The 19,693-nt window shown below is 65.0% G+C and overlaps 1 protein-coding gene across 1 annotated transcript; it reads right to left on the bottom strand.

Moving 5' to 3' along the window:
- Positions 1–1,434: 1,434 nt before the first annotated feature.
- On the bottom strand, positions 1,435–14,723 carry ANO7 (anoctamin 7). Its single transcript, XM_059885320.1, is given in 26 exon segments — positions 1,435–1,487; positions 1,490–1,531; positions 1,534–1,879; positions 1,881–1,972; positions 1,975–2,302; positions 2,305–2,570; positions 2,573–2,731; positions 4,142–4,231; positions 4,234–4,294; positions 5,276–5,368; positions 6,885–6,939; positions 7,414–7,440; positions 7,442–7,518; positions 8,251–8,255; positions 9,487–9,589; positions 9,672–9,759; positions 10,333–10,400; positions 10,402–10,476; positions 10,549–11,082; positions 11,756–11,919; positions 11,922–12,033; positions 12,119–12,143; positions 12,415–12,505; positions 13,712–13,747; positions 13,750–13,806; positions 13,809–14,723. Coding segments are annotated over 26 exon segments (3,102 nt in total). The 5' UTR covers positions 13,864–14,723.
- Positions 14,724–19,693: the final 4,970 nt, after the last annotated feature.

Here is a 19,693-nt window from a genome sequence, read left to right as displayed (position 1 = left end):
CAGGAAATAGTTGGTGCTGCCTGAGGCCCGGACCTGTGGGTTTTATGAAGGCGTCGACTGGCAGTTCTGGGGAGGAGCTCGGCGGACTGCAGTGCGTCCAAGCAGTTTAAAAACCACGTGTCCGTTTTCACAGTGCTGTGCGCCCTGAGGAGCGCTCCCCTGAGGGAGTCGCAAGTGGACACTGTCTCCTGGCGTCTGTGCCGCGGGGCTTGCAGCCAGAGAGCAGAGGACAGTGAGCAGCCGGCAAGGCTGGGGGTGCTGTGTGATCGGCGCTCAGAGGAGGCAGACGCAGGGCGCTCACGAAGACAGGCGGTGGGTGAAGTCCAGCTGCAGGTGCCGTGAAGCTCCCCGTCCTGAAGACAACCCCATGCAGACAGACGGGAAGACTTGGAGAAGGAGATCTACCAACACGGGAGTGAATGTCCTTTCCTCCGATTGCTTCAAGGAATAAAGTTCATTCTCCCTCCAAACCTTCCCCATCGAGGCACTGGCCACCGCGAGGCTGCTGCTGGCCCCAGGCTGGCGGGAGCCCGGTGCTGCCACAGGAAGCGCTGGAAGGGCTGCTCAGAGGCTGTGGACAGGCTGGAAGGGAAAGGCGCCCGAACTGCAGGCCTTGTCAGAGGAGGGGACTGCAGGGGCCCTGGGGCGGGGTGAGCAGACTCAGCTGTGGCCCAGAACAGTCTGGGTTGGGGCTGCCAGCTGGGGTATGTAAGGGGCAGGCCAGACAGCCGGGCTGGCGGGAGAGGGGACACCACCGTTTGAGAGGCAGCAGATACAGGGAGGGCCATACGGAAGACCCCAAGTCCATCAGCTTGAGGGGAGATGAGCCCCATTCAGGGCTGAGGGGGGCAGACGTGTGAAGCCGGTGGAGGCCACCTCCTGTGCCTACGAGGCCACCTCCTGTGCCTCCAAGGCCAGGGATGGGGGAGGGGGGCAGGTGAAGGCGGGAGAGGCCAGTGAAGGGTGGGGGCACGATGTGAGGGGGGCAGCACCTTAGCTTTGGAGCCATCCTGCCTGGGTGAGGGGGGAGGTGAGGCTGGGCGGGAGATGGCAGGGAAAGCTGCCCCTAGGCACCACGTGCCCGCCTCCAGGTGCCCTGGCTGGAGACAGTGGGCCATGGGGCCAACTCACGCCAGAGCCTGGGAGGCAGAGGGGCCGGGAGGGGCCGGTGGCCTCTGAGGTGGGAAGCCTTTGACAGCATCACCCCCCACCCCTCCTCCAGGGCCCTAAGCCGCCTCCTGAGGGGCGAGCTGTGACTCCAGCTCCTGGCAACCTAGGCTCTGGGCCCGGACTCATCTCTGAGCCCAAGGCTTGGTTCTCTTTTGCTCCAGTTGTTCCAAAAAGAGCCTGTTTTCAGGAAAGGGCAGAGGAGGAGCATCGTGATTAGGCTCTGACCACAGCAGAGTGCGGGCGGGGACGGGGGTGGGGGCTCACCTAGATCTCAGCCAGCGTCTGCTTGGCACTGTAGTTCTCCCGCTTCACCTGCTCGCCACAGATTCAGGGATGTCGGTTTCCATGAGATCGGGGAGCCGCCAGTGCAGAACACCACGTGCTGGGTGGGAGCAGCGGTGTTGTGGGGTGGCCACACACCCCCACCCCTTGGCACAAGTCCCAGGGTGGGGCCAGAGGTGGGAAAGGGCTCCGCAGGCGTGAGCTGAGCTGGACAGCAAGCTTCAGTGCAGGAAAGGAAACTCCAGGAAGAGGCAGAGGCCGCAAGGCAGACCACCCCAGCTTCCACGGACCCTGCAGTGCCCAGGGCCCTCTGGACAGAGGCCAGGCCGGGAGGCGAAGACGCAGAGGGCCGCTGTCTGCCCGCGGGGGTACAGCAGGGGCGCCCGCCCCGCGGCCTCCGCCGCGCCCACCCCGCGGACCACGCGCTGACCTTGGGTGGAGCCCTGGGGTAGGAGCGGGGCCCAGCATCCGGCGGCCCTCGGCACCACGAACACCGTGACGAAGGCCGAACAGATGGCCCTAGAGTCCAGTAGGTCCGGGAATAATGTCCATCATCCTCCCCGAAGGCCTGGTACCTGCGGGAGCCACGCGGCGGTGGGGGGCAGGCTGAGGTGCCAACGCCCTTCTCAGCCTGCCACCCGCTCCCCGTCGCCGGGCTCAGCCCGCGGGCGCCGGGAGCTCCGACCCCGCCCCGGCTGATCCCCTCCCGCAGAGCAGCTCCGGAGGCGGGAGTGAGGGGCGCCAGGCCCTCCCAGCCTGGCCCCTCCGGCTGTCGCCCCGCCCCTCCCGTGGGAGCCCCGCCCCTCTCGATGCCGCCCCCGCCCCTCCCGTGGGAGCCCCGCCCCCGGCGCCCTCACCCGCAAGGGCGGCTGCTTGCAACGCTGAAGGCGGGCTGGGTGGCGCCAGCGTGAAGCCGGCGAAGCGGCGCAGGTCGCTGGCCGGGCTCCACTGGTAGTGGGCGCGCGGCAGGAAGGGGGCCGAGAAGGCCAGCAGGAACGCCCGGGCCGCCGGCGAGTGAGCGCGCGGCCGCGCGCCCCGGCCGGCCCGCTCTCCCAGGTGACCGCCCCCGCCGCGCCCCGAGCTCACGTTGCTGATGCCCGCCAGGTGCGGGATGCCTCCAGCATGCGGAACCAGATGCCCATGTCCAGCGCGCGCTCGGCCACCCGGCGGATGAACTGGCGCGCGTCCAGGTGGATCTCCACCCAATTGCTGAGCAGCGCGAAGAGTGGCGCGAGCGGGCAGGCGGCCCCGAAGGTGGTAACGAAGCCGAACTGCAGGACTGCGGGGATAAGGGTCACCGTCAGGCCCTCCGGTGGCCACGGCGCGCTACCCTGACTTCCGCCCGCCGGGTTTCATCCGGTGATAAGGACCACGCGCACCTGAGACCAGTGGCCAGACACTGCCCACCGTAAACCCTTCACCGCGCCCTTCAGGGAGGCGTGGGACCACCCCTGCCTGTGCCCACAGTCCCTGCTTTTACCCACCCCACAGGCTCCAGGCACGGCCCCCTTCTCCCGGAAGCCTCCCCGGAATGCTCTCACAGAGCTGGGTGTGTTTCTGGCTGGTCCCCGGCCTCCCCCTGCCGCCTGTGGTCTGGGACTTTAACTGTCCTTCCCGGGCTGTGCCCGCCCTGTGGACTCGTGGCAAGATTCTAGGAAGGGGCTCCTTGAAAGGGGCTCCTTGCTCTTATGTAAGATTCCTAAGGAGAGCCTGGGGCCCGGCGGCCTTCCGTCCAGTGGTCGCCCGCTCACGTTATGAAGAAGCATGTCCCTCCCTGTGTGCCTTCTGCCCTCTTCCTCCGCAGAACGAAGCCACTGGCGTCAACCCTGTTGCTCTGGCCGCCGGAGGCTCAGAGCAATGCCTTGCTCAGATGCAGCACTTTTGACTGTGCAGCGGTTCTCCCCTCTGTCATCAAACAGAAGGGCTGCGTGAGACACAGACCCTGGCCTCAAAAAGTGCAGCCACCCCATCCATGCGGGGGATAAACCCCGAACACAGGCCCCCTCCTGGCAAGGGCACTGGAGGGTCCAGCAAAGAGTGTGGGCATCGAAAAGCTGTCCAGAGAAGCCCAGTTCCCCAGTGCTGCCTCCGTGCAACCTCGCCCCGGCCAGAGCACCCTCACTGCTCTCCTCACGCCCTGCGCAGGGCTCTGGCCCCGGTGTTCAGGGGCTGGAGGAGATGAAGGCCACTCAAAGTGAGCCCCATTGGGGGCCCCAGGTCCTCTCTGAGTCCCTGGACCTGGGGCGCTGCCCCTCCTGCCCTCAGCCAGCCTTTCTTGAGTGCTCCCCGCCATGGCCCCCACCATTCGTTTCCTGATCTCTCCAGGCCTGACTCCATCAGGGACCCCCTGTCATACCCATCCTTACATTGTGTTTCAAGGCAGCTGCAGACAGGAATGCTGAGGCTGGCAGGCCCTTTGGTGGTGCAGTTACCCTTCCCCATGTCGCTGGTGGTCATGGCACCTACCGTGGCCCCTGCCTATCTCGAAGAAGTGAAGTGAAGTTGCTCAGTAGGGTCCGACTCTTTTCGACCCCATGGACTGTAGCCTACCAGGCTCCTCCATCCATGGGATTTTCCAAGCAGTAGTACTGGAGTGGGTTGCCATTTCCTTCTCCAGGGGATCTTCCTGACCCAGGGATTGAACCCAGGTCTCCCGCATTGTAGACAGACGCTTTACCGTCTGAGCCACCAGGGAAGTCCGTCTCGAGGTACCTGTCAAATAGGCCCTCGAAGGGCAAAATCTGGTAGTCCACCTCCCAGAGCTCCTGCCGGCCTCCAGGGAAACCCCTGCCTTCTTCTTCTGGGAGCAGAGCCGGAACCCTTGCCAGCAGCCTTTGGCTTCCTGGAGACAGAAACACCAGGAAGACGGCCCTGAGGGCATCTGAGCCCACCCCTGGGGCCCAGGGTGGGCAGAGCGAGGGGCAGGCCTTCGGCACCCGTGTCCCCCTGGTGGGGCAGCGTGCCAGCCTCCCCCTAATCTCCCTGAGGCAAGTCAGCGCTGCTCAGAGGAGGCGGCAGGAGCTACGTCAGGAGGGAGCGGATGAGGACCCCAGGATGCGAGTGTGTGGGCACTTCGCTGCCCACACTTGCACTCGTCCAGCTACACCCTGTCTGCTGTAATCTTGAATTCAGCTTCCCAGCACCGCCTGCCCTGAGAGTCAGGGCCACACCACAGAGGGCACGTGGCTGGGCTAAGGTCTGACAGCGTGGTTTGTGGTGCCCAGGAGTCTCCAGGGAGATGAGGTGTGCAGGGGATGGTGAGGGTCCAGCTTGGGTCCAGCCTTGGGCCGGATGTGAGGCATCCCTGGGTGGTCAGTGCAAGGGCTCTGGCGTGGGCAGGGCTGCGGTCCCAGGTGCCTTGATTGCGGCCACAGTAGTGCCAGTGGGTGGAACCGGGGGATGGGACCCCAGTGTCCCCATTAGGGCACCGGAATCCTGGGGCCTCCTCTTGCTCCTCCCTCCCTGAAGAATGCCTGGCCCAGCCCCAGTGGGCTACACACAGGATGGACCAGTGGTTGGGGCAGCACCCAGGAACCCAGGCCTCCTGCCCTCCAGAGGCAGTTCCGGGGCAAGAGACCCCATTAAGAGCCTGCAGCAGCAACACAGGGTGGGGGCATCAGAGAGCCTATGGGCCAGTAGCTGGGTGGAGCCTCCCCTGCACGTGCCCGAGTCGCTGGGGTCCAGGTGGGCTGGACCTGCCTTCCCCACAACCTCTTCTCCCAGCGGGGCTGGCTACCCCAGCCACTCCTGGGTCCCACGGTCCCTGGATGATTTCCAGGCAGATGGGGTGGGGTGGGAGACTCACCCCGGGGAGCAGAGGTACAGGAATCTCACGGATGGTGTTGATGACCTGTTTGTCCACCAGGATGACCAGGAGATCCTGGGCCAGCTCGGCGAGGCAGCCCCCAGCTGCACACTGTGGTGCCCGCCCTTCAGGTTAGCTTGTGGGAGGGACCAGCCTCAAGGCACCTGTACACTTCCGGGCCTCCAAGGTGGCCCCTGCCACGCCCTCACGTTCTTTTCAGACAGGCCAGGGGCACCTTGAGGCCTACAGAGACCCTCCTTCCCTTCCTTCCCCATCCTGACCTCATTCAAGCCTCCGCAGTCTTCCCCAGGTCTAGCGGGCAGATGTTATGGGACATCAGAGGCATGGCCGTGTGGCACCCTGGGCTCTTTGGGGAACCACGTGGAGTCACATGGGGTTGACCCTAGCCTGTGGATCCGAGGCAGATCCAGGATGCAGGCAGGCCTCACCAAGCAGGGACCTGATGACGCCAGTGAGAGGCGGGTCCTGGGGCTCTTAGGGGGAACCTGTGGGACAACATGCCTTGTGCTGGGTATTAAGCTAGAGGATGTTGTCTTGGGCTCTTGGGACGTCAGCCCACACTGCAAGATGTCTTCCCTACCAGGAGAGGAGAATCTGCCTGAAGAATCTGCCTGAAAACACAGCCAGTGCTGGGAAAGCAGTGCAAAATTGTTCAAACACCTGGTTCCAGTCAGCCCTGAGCTCACAGAGCCTCCTGTGTTTTCAATAGAGGAGCCCACGAAACTGCATTTTTTTGCTGGAACCATTTTGAGTTGGGAACTTTTCCTGTTGGTAACTGCAGGCTGCTTGCCTGCAGTGTGCCATGCGCAGTCCTGCCCTGAGTCTCAGCCCATCTGCCCTGTCTCCCCAACATGTGAGCCTGGAGAGGGCTCCTTAGGGACAGCCCCTTCGCAGGGAGCTGTCAGACTGGGTCGCAGCTCTGACCCATGGAAAGTTGCTGCTCTCCCTCCTCCTCCAACAAATGGGAGCAGAGGGGCTTTCAGGGGAGGTGTTCCACGGCAACTCCTGGACCCCTACCTGTGCCTCCTTGGCCCTCAGCCAGGAAGGGACCAGATGGTCATCTTGAGGGTTTTTCTACAATGTCTCAGGCGGGTTGGGGCAGGGTTGAACTCACAAGCCCACAAGCCCACAAGCTCACAGGTGGTGAACCCCTCTGGAGTGCTCCTAGGAGCACCTCCTTCTGCACAGCCCTTGTCCCCTGTGTGCTTCCCAGGGTGACATCCGCACCCGTGAACTGATCCTGGGCCTTTCCTTGGGGTCTGCTCTTGGGGACCCCGCACAACAGCAAGGGTTCATCCTGCAGGAAACCAGCTTCCGCTATCCAGAAAACAGTTCCCTGTCTCTCAAAGCTGCAGGTGAGCCCGCTTGTGCTGACGTGGGGGCGGGGGCGCCTTGGGGAGAAGCCCCGTGGGGGGCCGTTAGCCTCTGCACCTCCAGCTTGCTGACCGAGCTTGCGGCAGCGACGGCGGCTCACGGCCCATGCCAGTGACTGGGGCTGGGTTCGGGTGCGAATCGGGTGCCAACGGGGACAGGCGGATTGTGAGCTTCTGAGTACAGCTGTCTGAGTGGGGCCCAGGGAGGGCCACCGCCGGCTCTCCGCGCTCACCTCTTCCTTGCGGACCCCGAGCAAGGTGTAGCAGTTGCCGGGGTAGCCGCCGAACCTGGGGAGAGCCAAGCCTCCGTTCCCCCGGCCGCCCGCCGCCCAGCTGGCGGAACCACAAGGTGGGCACGGCGGGCATCGGGGAGCGACCCCTGTGCCAGCCCACCTCTCCCGAGCGTCTGGGCGGTGTCAGGGCCACAGGGGGCGGGGCGCGGGCGTGACCGCCGTGTGAGGCGCGGCCGGGCCACGCGTGGTAGGGCGGGGCCAGGGCTAAGGAGGGGCGGGGGCCAGTTTGGGAGCGGGCGGGGCGGGGACGGGCTGAGGAGGGGCGGGCCAGTAGGGAGTAGGCGGGGCTTGGGTGGGGCGGGCTGAGGCGGAACGGGGGCGTGACCAGGGCGGCCCCCAGTGGGCGTGGCGGGCTGAGGGGCGGGGCTAACTTGGCGTGGGCGTGACCTGGGCGGGGACGTGGGCGTGGCGGGCCCGGATGGGCGGGGTATGGGCGGGGCGGGCAGGTGTGGCCGGCGCAGGCGCTAACCGGCTCTTGCGGAAAGCGGTGTAGAAGCGGCGAGTAGAAACTGAGGAACTGTAAGATGGACACCCTGCGGGTGAAAGCGCCCTCGGACTCGACCTGGGCGTCCCTCTAGGGCACAGCGAGTGCCTGCGTCAGACACCTCCCCGGCGCAGGGAGTGAGGAAAGGGCCTGCCCCCGGGCGTTCAAAGAGATCCGTTCAGGAAAGAAGGGAGGGCGCGTTTCCGAAGCTCCGACTTCAGGACCTTCTGGAAGCGCTCCGCGGGTAGAGGAGGAGCCAGGCAAGTGCCGGTAAGAATTAATACGTTGTGGCTCCGGAAAGCGGGCTGGGCACGGGTCTGGGGCGCTGGGCGCCGGAGGTGCCTGGTAAGGAGGCGCTGAGACGGAGGCGGGCCCCAAGAGGCCGGCTGGAGGACACTCCCAGGCCCCCCCGTTGCAGGGACACTGTGGGCGGTTCCCCAGGGCTCTGTCCCTGGCCTCCCGCACGCTGTCTGCCCCGCACTCTGCCCCAGTCTCCCCGGTGTGCGCTGGGCTCTGTCCCTTCCCGAGACCAGGGCTGCAATTCGTGCAGCTCGTGGACGGATGTATTTGTCCTTAGGAAACGGAAGCGGGTCACAGAAGAGGGGGCGCCCCGCCCCCCGCCGAGGCCCCGCCTGCCGGGAGCAGGAGCTCCGCCCGTGGCAAAGGTCATGAGGAAGGAGGCTGGGCATACGCAAAGGTGGGATGGGGCCTCAGGAGTCCCCCTGGAAATTCTCGAGCATCTGCCCCCCAAACCAGAGTCTGCCTACTTTCTGCTTTGTGCTCTCACCTACACCTCTGACTTTACGGGGGGCTGTCCCCCACTACCTCTCTCTGAAAAAGGAGTTAACTTATACCTCCAGTTAATAAAGTTCCTGCGTGTGATAGTGTTTCAACCTACAAACTCCTTTGGAAATCCTCTAGCCTGCCTGAATAGGTTTTTCCGGCCACATGTGATTGCTCAGACTGTGAGAGGCATGAGATGTTCTAAACTGTCTAAATACAGAGTCCTTTGAGCAGTTAAAAGATTGATTAGAAATTGTATCGGTGAAGGGTTTTTCACTTATTGGGCCAATGTTTGCTGCTAAGTCTCCATACCCCTTACCTATTGTGTCCTTGGCAGTGTATTGATTGATATAATGGGTGTATAGAAATGTAAGTAGAAGCCTCAATGTTTGTAACCTTGGACCCTTGAGTTAATTCTTTTCTTGATTGAGCCCACCTCACCTTTGCCCTATAGGAACGCAGCTTTGTCCAATGCTTTTTGGAGGCTGGCGCCTGACTTTAGAATAATCACCTTTAGAGAAAAATAAGTTTCTTAAAATGTTAACAGGCCTCCTGGCCAGAAGATGATGTAATTCACCTGAACTCTTGCATGTGATAAGTTTGAAAGCCTGGCTTTGATTAGGATCAGGAACTGCTGTCCTTGCATGACACCATCCCTTCCCCTATTATCCTCTATGCACAACTTAAGGTATAAAAACTACTTTGGAAAATAAAGTGCGGGCCTTGTTCACCGAAACTTGGTCTCCCCATGTCGCTCTCTCTCTCAAATTCTGGCTGAGTCTCCATCTGGAGCGCGGAACCTGCCACGCTTACTAATTATGCCTGGGCTTCTAAGATCCGACTGAGGAGGCCTCAGTGTCTCCTCTCCTTCGGGAGAACGGAAGGACGCCTGCGGCCTACGTAAGTGGTGCAAACCTCTTGTCTTGAAGTTTTATTGGTCTCCCGCGTAAACCAAGCTACTCAGCCTCTTTTCTCCACTGAATTTCCTCACTGAGCTATCCTCATTCTTTACATCTTTGATAAATATTTAAATGAATAGGTCGCCTACTCCGTCTCTCCTTCGAATACCCTGGATCAGCCGGGGCTGGACCCCGGCACCCGCCCACTGCCGTTTAAGGGGCTTGGGGGGAGGACGGGACACGTCCCAGCGGCGCCTCACTGGATCAGCCGGGGCTGAACCCCGGCACCTGCCCACTGCCGTTTAAGGGGCTTGCGGGAGGACGGGACACATCCCAGCGGCGCCTCACTGGCCAGCGCCCAGCGCTCGGCACTCACCCCGTCTCGTCAGGACGTGCGCCCGGGCCACGTAGATCTTGGAGAGCATGAGGATGAAGATGAAGTGCACCATGGACCCCGTGAGGCTGGCGATGCGCGAAGCCTATGTGGGACGGCAGGGTGATGGAGGAGGGAACCAGAGCCCACCACCCAGCCAGCCAGCAGGAGCAAGGATGGAAGCTCACCCAGGCTGCGAGGATGCTGTTGTCTGGCCCAGACACCAGGATGGCCGTGAGGGCCCGGTACACAGTGATGGGCACCAGGCACAGAGCACCACGGCCACATGCGGGGCAGCGGGTGCATGAGCCTTGCGGCTGCAGCCTGACACCCCAGCACCCTCAGGGCACAGCCGCATGCTGTCCCACTCCCAGACCAGGCTGTGCGCCCGGCCTCTCCTGGCGGGTTGCTGGGCAGCGAGTGGTGGCCGGCAGGGAGAGGAGGGGTGGGCAGTTCCTTAGAGTTAGAGGTAGGCGACTCAGCGACCTCTGGGCAGCACAGGGGCCTCTGTGTCTTGTTGTCAGCCAACCCCCATCTCACTAGCTGAAACTGGGAATTCTTGAGGTCTCCGAAGGGGGTCAGTTAGGAAGTCCCTCTGACTAGAGGGCAAGACAGGGTGAGGGGACCTGTGCTTGAAGGATGGCCCAGGCCCCTGCCCCACACGCACCTGCCTCTTATGGCCCAGATCCCTAGCTCAGCCCCTCCCTGGAGCCCAGGAACACCGTGGCCTTTCTGAGGACAGTGAGGGCCTCCTGGGTCCCAGAGACAATATCACGCCCTGCCCCACAGCGGGGAGTGGGGGCTACTGCTCACTGAGGACAGCGGCCTGACGGGCAGCGCCCGGCAGCGGGGATCCTCACCATTGTCAGGACCACCACGGAGCTGGCCAGCACCTGGCGCAGGCGGCTCCTCTCAGGGCAAGTAGGGCTCGTCCTCAGTGGTGGTGGGATTCAGTATTGTGGGAGCTGAGGCGGAAAACTGGGGCCGCGGCCGCTCCCAGCGGGGGAGGGGGAGTGCTCAGCGGGGTGCGTGCTGGGGGCGGGGCCTCGTCGGGGCACCGCCCACCTCGAGGTCCCCGGAGTTCCAGCAGCCTCGGCTGTAGGCCAGCGGGCGCTCATCCGCTTCCAGGAGCAGCACGGGCCACAGCGCCGTGAACAGACTCAAGAAGACCGCGCCTCCGTGGCCAGGGAGCCGCCGGCCTGGACGGGGCAGCGGGGCTCCCCCGTGCTTGGGACTGGGCCCTTTTCTCCCTCCTGCCCCGCCCTCGAGGAATGCCCCCCAGCCCCGTCCCTCGCTGCCCACCGTTGTACCCTGGAGGCGGTGACCGTCTGGTGCACAGGAGGCAGCGGTGTTGCCGCAGAACCTCCCCCACCCCCCACTCAGGATGAGATGAGCCTGGGGACTCGGGTTGACGCTGCATTGGGTGACACTTTGGGGCAATGGGTTGGGGGTGACTGTATTTTGCTCATGGGGGCCAGAGGGTGGACTGTAGTGGCTTGAACTGTGCTCCTGAAAAGATACATCCTCCGGTACACACGTTCTGATGGGAAGGCCATCAGAATACAGCCTTCCTTGGAATAAAGGCCTTTGCATGTGTAATTAGGATAAGGAGCCCCCGATGAGAGCACCTGGATTAGGGGGACCTGGAACCAGCGACAAGCCCTTGTAGGAGGAGGAGAGACAGACGTGGCCTGCACAGAGGGAGAGGCCACGTGAAGACGGGGGAGAGGGGAGCGGCGCGGCCACAAGCCAGCGGCGTCAGAGCCCCAGAGCCACTGGACATTCGCACCTTCTCCAGAAGGAACCAGCTGCCACACCGGCAGTACTGGATCCTGCCTGCAGAACCGTGAGAAAAGCAGCTTGGTTTTTTTTTTTTGCAGCTTGTTGTTTTAACGCCCATTTGTGGTCATTTGTTAGGGCAGACCTAGGACACTGGCAGAGACAGGTTCCCAGCAGGGTGCTGAAGGCGTGTCTGTCTGTGGGTCCATCCTGGGCTCCGAAGCTCCGGCCCAAGTAGTGTGGGTGCGGGCCTCGCAGCTGCGCTCAGGGAAGAGCTGACCCACCCTGGAAGTGTAAAGGCTGAGGAAACCGCAGCCTGAGGACTCTGTGCCTGAGGGCGGCAAGGTCTGTGTGCTCGGGGTCCTGCGCTTGACCTTCCTGGCTGCCATTCCTAATAGCAGGAGGAACAGGAGGAGCTCCCACGGCGTCTCCCGCCCAGCTGCTCCGCTGAGCACTGCGGGCCGGGGGCCAGCCGGCCTCAGCCGGTGGAGACGCTGCCTCCTGGGTGAGTAACGCACAGGGTGCTCAACCTTGCATGGTGCCGAGCGGGGCTCCCCAGAGGGGTGTGGCCGGACCAGGGAGCAGGGGACTGCCCTCCACCCTCGCCTGCCCACCCTCCTCTCTGGACCAGGGCGCAGGTGAGGGAGAGCAGCCAGAGGGGCAGACCGGGCAGAGGGGGCACAGCTCCAAGCTGTCTCCACCACTCACGTGCCTGCCTTCACCCCAGCCCTGCCCTCTGTCTCCCCGCTGTCTTTGCCAGGCCCAGCATTTCTTTTAAAAAGTGTATGCAATGATAATTCTTGAGATAACTTTGACATTTCAACTGTATATTAAGATAAAAGCTAGCCTCTGTCACTTGCTCACGATAAGAAACGTTGACACTATTGTGAGAAACGAGGGCACGTGCCAATACAATTGACGGAAGGACACACCTGCCCACTTGTGTCTGCCCGGGAGCACACATATCTACCTGCCAGTCTTCCAGCCCAGTCCCGGGGCCCTCCGTGACCCCTGGGGGCTGGGGGGCGGGGCTCCATGCTCACCTCTACCCCCAGCTCTGCCCTGGGCCTGGCACCTGGGAGCCCCTCCAACCACACACCCACCTCAGGAGACACGGGGCCAGCCTGCGAGCGGAGGGCAGAGGACGCTTACGTGGGTGTGTCTGAGGACACCATGATGCAGCCCACCAGGGACATCTGCGTGCCCACCACCGCCGCTGGCAGGAGCCAACCTGCGTAGAACCCTCAGGGATACTGGCGTCGCCTCTGGGTGGTCTGGGTGGGCCTGGTCTCCATGGCTGGGCTGAGCCCTGGAGAGGTCTGCATAGCCGCACGACCTGCAGGGAGCCCCGCAGGGGTGGGGTGGGGGTGTTGCAGGGCCTTCCAGGAGGAGGCCGCAAGGGGATGGCCCCCAGGCAGCTCTCCTGGCAGCTCTGGGCAGCTCCGTCCCCGTGCCCTCGCCCCCGACTCTGGACCTTTCCTTGGCTGCTGACCCCCAGGCTCCCGCGCCTCCTGGAACCCCCTTTCCTGAGCCTCAGTCACTTCCCATCTACACGCCAGGGATGGGGCCCCTCCTGGAGAGGCACCCTGCTGAGCAGACTCCAGTCCTGGAGGCTGGGGTCGTTCTTGACGCCTCCGGCTCTGCACCCAGCCCGCCGCAGCCAGGTCCTTTACGAGCACCCCGTCCGCCTCCCACAGGTCACCCCCAGGCCCGCCCCGGCCTGGCGTCTGGCCTCCCCTGCATTGGCCAGAGTGACCTCTGAGATGCAAGTCTGTCGAGAACCCAGAGGAGGCCCTACCCATCGTGCCCCAGGGCCCTTGCCCTCCTGGGACCCTACCTGCCCAATGCCCTGTCCCCTGCCCGGGTCCACTGTGACCGTGGGTGGCCTCTCCTCTGTGTCCCCCAGTCAGTGTACAAGGCAGGCACAGCTCCCCAGCATGGCTCTCACACTTGCTGTCCTTGAGGCAAGAAAGGGCTTCAGCAGCTGGGACGGTGGGAGCATGGCTGGCGGGACAGGGTAGAGTCGTAAGCAGGAGGAGGAGCCCGGGTGCCCGGGGCAGACAGCCAACCCCAGGGTGCCAGCCTGTCTGCAGGAGGCAAGGGGGCTGCTCTCCCTGGGCCCCGGGCAGGGGTGACCTCCTCCGGGGAGGGAGTTCCTGGGGTGGCCCCAGGCTTCTCGAGACATGCCTGGTGGGCTGGGGCATTGGGAGTCGAAAGGGGGGCCCCCCAGAACACCCATGGTGAGGGTTTACCAATGCACGGTTTATGGTGCAGGGAAGCGGCTGGGCAGGGCGGAGCTCGGCCAGGGCGCACTGGCCTTGGAGGAGTCAGCCTGGCCGCTGGCTGAACCCCCAGGCATGGCTCGTCCCTGGGGGCACCGATTAGCAGATGTCACCCTGAAGGCCAAGTCGGGCCCAGGAGGCCCTGAGGGCGTGGGCACGGGACTCACTGAGCCAGGCGAAGTGGAAGGCCACCTTCTCGCCAGAACCCTGCGCACACAGCCCATGGGCTGCTGCTTGCCGAGCCTGCCCCGGCGGGCCCAGTCCGGAGCAGAGCCTGCCGCTGGCTGAGGCCCGGGGCCTGCGGGTCCTGCGGGGGCATCGCCAGGGCGCTGGGGACGAGGAGCTCTCAGGTGGGGAGACTGCAGGCAGGTGGAGGCGCCCTCCCCGCACCAGGCAGGGGTCTAGGTGCGGGGGCTTCAGGGCTGGGTGAGCCCCACAGGCCCCCCTGCCGTGGTGGACAGAGGGCGGACACCGCAGGGAGCAGGATCGCTGCTCCAGGGCAGGAGGCCCTTTGGGGTGAGCCGTCCAGCAGGGCCTCTCTGAGGAGGGCCTCTGTCCTGGGGCTGCCGGGGTCCAGTAACGGGCGGAGGAGGTACCTGGAGTGGCGGCCCCGGGGAGCCAGTGACTGAGATCTGAGCAGGCTCCCTGTCTCTGGGCGGGGGTCCTGCCGTCCAAGTGTGCAGACTGGCCAGAAGCAGGAGAGGTGCTCCCCAGCACAGTGGGCAGACCCCCAGGTCACACGGCAGGTGGCAGGCCCCCCCAGGTCACACGGAGGGGGGCAGACCCCCAGGTCACACGGAGGGGGGCAGACCCCCAGGTCACACGGCAGGGGGGCAGACCCCCCCAGGTCACACGGAGGGGGGCAGACCCCCAGGTCACACGGAGGGGGGCAGACCCCCGCCCACCTCCTGACCAGGCAGTGGACTCTTTGTCAGGGCTGGTGATAAGGTGGTTGAGTCTGGTCCAGCTGCAGCTGGTGTGGTGAGCACCCCCTACCTGGCAATGCCCCGGTGACCTGGCTTTGTGAGGGGCGTGGGCAGCCTCCCGAAGGGGAAGCTGCCCAAGGAGCCAGACTGTCCCATCATAGGGGTGTCACAGCTGCCCCATGTCCCCAGGGCAGGACCTGGGGTCCTCCTCGCCTGGAAGCTCCCCCTCTAGCTCCTGCCCCCTGCTCCTGCCCCCTACTCCTGCCTCCAGCCCCCAGGACTCACATCGTTCAGGGGAGGCTGCGCTGAAGACCCCTGCCCCCGGCAGCCAGTCGATCCCAAACAGGCTTTTCCTCTTGTGGCCCAGAGAGGCCTTGGCCAGGATCTCGCGCAGCTGGGAGTGGAGTGGGAGGCCTGTCACAGGTCGTGTGACCGTGCAGCAGGGACTCGCAGGTCCTCCGGGCTGAGCCCACGACAGCCTCCTGGGGCCCGGTGATAGCGGTGAGGACAAGCCCCACCCGGCCCCCCGGGCACCGGCCTCCCCCCTCCTGCCCTGCTCCCCGGGCACCGGCCCCAGAGATGGTGTTCTCACACTTGGCAGGCCTTGGCCTTGGCTGGCAGGCTGGGCTCGTGGTGTTTGGCCTGGGTTTGACCTCACACCCCTGCCAAGCACAGCCCCTGTGCTGGCCCCTCGGTCTGGGCAGCCGTTCCCCCCACAGGAGGCCTGTGTCGGGAGGGGGGCCCAGGCCCTGCTGGGAAGCCCACGTGGCCCTGCTCTTTGGTCTGCAGGGGCCAGTTCTCCTGGGCAGACCCGTCCCAGCCCTCCCCCCACACCGGCCGGCCCTGCCCGCGGTTCTCAGGGACGCTGCCGCCGTGGGCTTTGGCCTCTGTCCTCACTGACCCACTGGACCCATACCTGCCCAGGCCCCATGGCCTTGGCAAGTCCTGCCAGTCCTTGAAAGTGACATCCACTGGGGCCCTGCGGGCCTGCGGGCCCCAAGCAGCGAGGTGGAGACAGGTTCCCAGCCACGTGGCCTCGCTGCTCTGGACAGCACAGGCCAGCCTTCCCGTGTCCACAGAGGCCTCTGCTGCCCGCTGGGGGCCCTGGGTCTGAGCCACAGGCTCTGAGCCAGGTTGGGACCCCCCACTCACCATCTGGTGCCCATGGTGCTGGGGAAGAAGGGGGCCTGGCTGTCCCCGCTACGGACCTGCAGGTGTGAAGAGCTCCCTGGGCCTCCGTCAGGCCTGCAGGGCGGCCTTGCCCCCAGCCACACGGGCGGCTCCCACGTGGGGCTCTTCCTCTCCTGAGGTCACGGCAAGTGCTTGGGTGGCACAGATACCCCCAGGGCAGGGTAGTGGCAGTGCTTGGGCAGATGAGTCCACGGCAGTCTGCATGCCCGGGGGCTCTGAGCGCGGCACCCAAGGCCTCTCTCTGGGCGGTGTCTGGCCAGTGGCTGACCGCAGGGCCTGCCCTGGACCCAAAATCTCGAGAAGCCCTGCGGAGGGGGCATGACTCTGCCCCCCAGCCCAGAAGGGAGGTGTCCTCAGCTCGGGGGTCTCTGTGCTAACCCAGGCCTGGGTGCCGCCGTAACCTGCATGCTGGGTGAGGCTGTGACCGGCTTTGGGGAGTCACGTGCCAAGGGAAGGACTCCAGGAACAGTGTGGACCGGCTTCTTGCATTTTGTGTGTGAGAGCCCCGGGGCACCTGCCCACCCACCGCTATCATGGAGCTGGGTGGACGTGGGCCTAACATCCAGGCCCCGGGGTCGGAGATGAGCCTCCAGCACAGTTTCCCTGTTTGACTGATGCAGATGACATGGGCGGAAGCCCGCCCGCCCGAGACTCGCCCCCGGTCTGAGGGGAGAGTTCGGGGAGAGCGGCAGGTTTTGTTCTCCTGCTTGGTGATTCTCTCACCTTCCCTGGGCCCGCCTGAGGCTGTTGGGGGCCGGAGGAGCCCCCTTACTGGACAGTTGGCTCACTGAACCGGCAGGAGTGTGACTCCAGGGCACGTCGGGCACGGCCTCAGCAGGCTGTTGGATGCCCAGCCGCTGCAGCAGGCCAGCCAGCCGGTTGGAGGCCCGGTTGGCATCTCCTGGAAGGGATGGTCACTTGCCCCCCAACCCTGAGGGGACGTGGACGCCAGCGCTGTGGGGGTGTGTGGGTTTGCTCCCGCCCGCCGTGGCCCGGCTGTGGACCCTGTGTAGACCAGGTGAGGCCCCTCCCTCTCCGGGCCCTGGGCTCCAGGGCTGCTCTTCAGTCCTTTTGAGGCCCAGAGCCATCTCGGCAGGAAGGGGCAAGAGAACGGTGGCCTCCCCTTGTCCACCCCCACATCACAACGGTCCAGAGCCGCCCACAGCCTGGGCCGCAGAGCAGCCCCAGGCCTGCCCTCCCGAGGCTGGCCAGGAGCTGCGCCCCTCCCGGAGCCCCGCTGGCCGGGCCAGCCCTCAGCGGGAGGCCTGGGGGCTCCGGTCCGGGGGTCCAGGTGGCCTTGGCTGCTGCACACACTGCCCACCCCTCCCGAGTCCTGCCTCGGGGGGGACCGCCCCTCCCCCGACGTGGCAGCAGGGCTTCTGGGAGCACCGTGGAGCGGGGGGGGGGTCACAGGCACTCTCAAGGACATGGAGTGGGAGCCCCCAGGCTTGTGAACAGCAGCGTGGGGCGCAGTCACAGGCGTCCCGTACCCGCAAGGGCAGCTTCCGACGCAGGTCCTCCGCACGGTAGCAGAGCACGGCCCGGGGGCACGCGGTCCTCGTCCTGGACGTCAGGCGGCGCGGACCACGGGTTCCATGAGGGCCTGGGGTGCACACGTGTGTGCGCAGGTGTGTGTGCCTGTGGCACGTGCGGGCGTCTTTGCGTGTGTGAGTGCACACGTGTGCATGCCTGTTGTGTGGGTGCGCTGTGTGTGTGCATGGGCGTATGTGTGTATCCATTCACACTGAGCAAAGAGGTATTTCTGTAGCTGAGGTAGAAACTCACCAGCGCCGTTTCAAACGTACGTGGTAATAGCAGCGGGACCTGTGGGCCTGCCTCTGGGAGCTGCCGAACTGTGACGGTCCCTGCAAGGCCAGCGGGGCCACCAGCGCTCCTGAGCTCATGGGCAAGAACAGCTTCCGTGGGTAATGACCGCACGGCTGTGCCTTCGACAAGCCACGGGGCATCTGTTGACATCACGCACGCGCAGCAGAAGTGCGCACACGGGCTGTGTGCGAACGGGAGGGTGTGGCCTTGGCCGCGCGCAGAGGGGTCCCAGGCGCTCCTGGAGCCCTGAGCTGGGCACCTTCCACCCCAGGGCCCCACATCCCTTCTGAGCACCCCGGCTGTCCCACACGGCCCCCTCAGTGAGTCTCAGCTGCAGCTCCCGTCACAGCCCTCACAGCTCCCCCGAGGTCGAGGCTGAGGCCCAGCCCGGCCAGGCTCCCAGAGGTGGGCACACGCGTCCCCGCTGGCTGAGACGTGTGCTGAGGCTGAGGCCCCGCCCGGGCCAGGCGCCTGGAGGTGGGCACACTCGTGCCCGCTGGCTGAGACGCGTACCGAGAGCCAAGGCCCCATCTGCTCTGAGGGCTGAGGGTGCTGGGCAGTGGGTGGCGGAAGCCACTCGTGCTGCCCCCGCGGGGTGCCCCGCGCCCACTTGGGGCGACAGGTCTGGAGGGAGGTCCGGGAAAGTGTGCGCCGTCTGTTTCCATGACACAGGGCGGCTTTTCACGCCCTCTCTTCATTGGACTGTCGAGAGGGTCCCGATCACCAGGGGGAGTCCTGGCCCCAGTCCCCCCGTGCGTGTCTGCTGGCTTCTACGTGGCTCTGGAAGGGAGCGCGGCCAGCCGGGGGCAGGGGGCAGGGGGCGGCGGCAGTGGGCGCACCCTTCCTGTTCCAGAGGGCGGGAAATGGAACCCGAGGCGGAGGGGACCCACGCGGTCCATCAGCCAGGACGCTGCAATGCTGGTGCCCAGGACGGCCAGGCCGGAAGCGCCCAGGACACCAGCATCCAGCGTTGATGAGGACAAGGTGGATAGCCCAGCAGCACAGGTACAGATGAGACAAGAAGGCTGTTCACGCCTGCAGAAACGTCGCGAGTCTTTAGGAATCGGGGCGACGAGGATGCGGACCGCACCTCCGTTCCCTCGGCAGACTGTGGAGCCTGAGGCCACCAAGTGTCCACAGGGGTTCCCGTTGACGGCGGAACGTGCCCTGCACACACGTGCGCACTCACAGCAGCCCCGCCGGGAGGAGGTCGGACGTCCCCGCACACGAGGACAGAGGGAGACGGAGGCGCCTCACCCAGGGCCGCGGGCGAGCGCAGCCACTCCAGCGACGCGCGTGGGCCTCGCGGCCACCGTGTCAGGAGGCGTGGCCCCAAGTCCTTCCGTCAGGCTCAAGCAGACAAAGCTGGCTGTGTTGTTTGGTGGCGTGAAATGTGTGCAGAGGCGCCCGAGAAACGGATGTGACTGACCTCAGGACCAGTGACCCTGACGGCAGAGCCTGCCCCAGGGACCGGAGGCCGGTGGTCGGAAAGGAGGGCAGAGGACCGGGGGGCGGCCCAGGGGGTCGGGGCAGAGGACGTGAGGGGAGGGCGCTGCCTCCAGCCGGCTGGAGCATCCAAGTGACACCGACTGTTACAGCCGACAGACTGCACGGGAACGAGTGTCTGTGAACAGAGAGAGTCAGGGTGACATGTTGCGTCTACACCAAAACTTTAACACCGGAGGTGGAGTGGGTGAACGCAGGGTGGCTCCTGAGTTTCCAGGGACCACGGGCTCTGGCTTCCCCGAGGAACTTGGCCTCCTGCAACAGGTAGGGGTTGATTACACCGGCCTGTGGTCAGTGGTTCCGCAGCCACCGGGGCTCACTGAGGGCCGGGCCTCCAGTGAGGCGCTGAGGCTTGATCTGACCCGTGGCTCTGGGCACCGTGCCCGCAGGCCTGTGGGGTGAGGTCGGAGGTCACGGAATGAAGGCTGAGCCTGGGCTCCACAGCCACCCCCCTGGCACTGGGTCCACGTGTAGTCCGGCTGCACGAAGGCTGCCCAGGAAGCTGTCTGTCCCTCCAGGCCCCGTGTGTGCCGGTCTTGTCGTGGGTGGCGTCCAGCGGCCGACCCTGCTTCAGGTCCTCCTCCCAAATGAGGACAGAGTGTGCTGGAACCGACAGGTATGGAGGCAGGGATGGGCCGTCTGGGGGACGCCAGCCCAGGGAGGAATCCTCCCTGGCTCCTGAGCGCTGGGCTCCTCCTC

This window comes from Bos taurus, chromosome 3, assembly GCF_002263795.3.
Source record: "Bos taurus isolate L1 Dominette 01449 registration number 42190680 breed Hereford chromosome 3, ARS-UCD2.0, whole genome shotgun sequence".
NCBI lineage: Eukaryota > Metazoa > Chordata > Mammalia > Artiodactyla > Bovidae > Bos > Bos taurus.
Note: the sequence above shows the minus strand (reverse complement) of the source record. Positions and strands in the feature narration are given on the sequence as shown.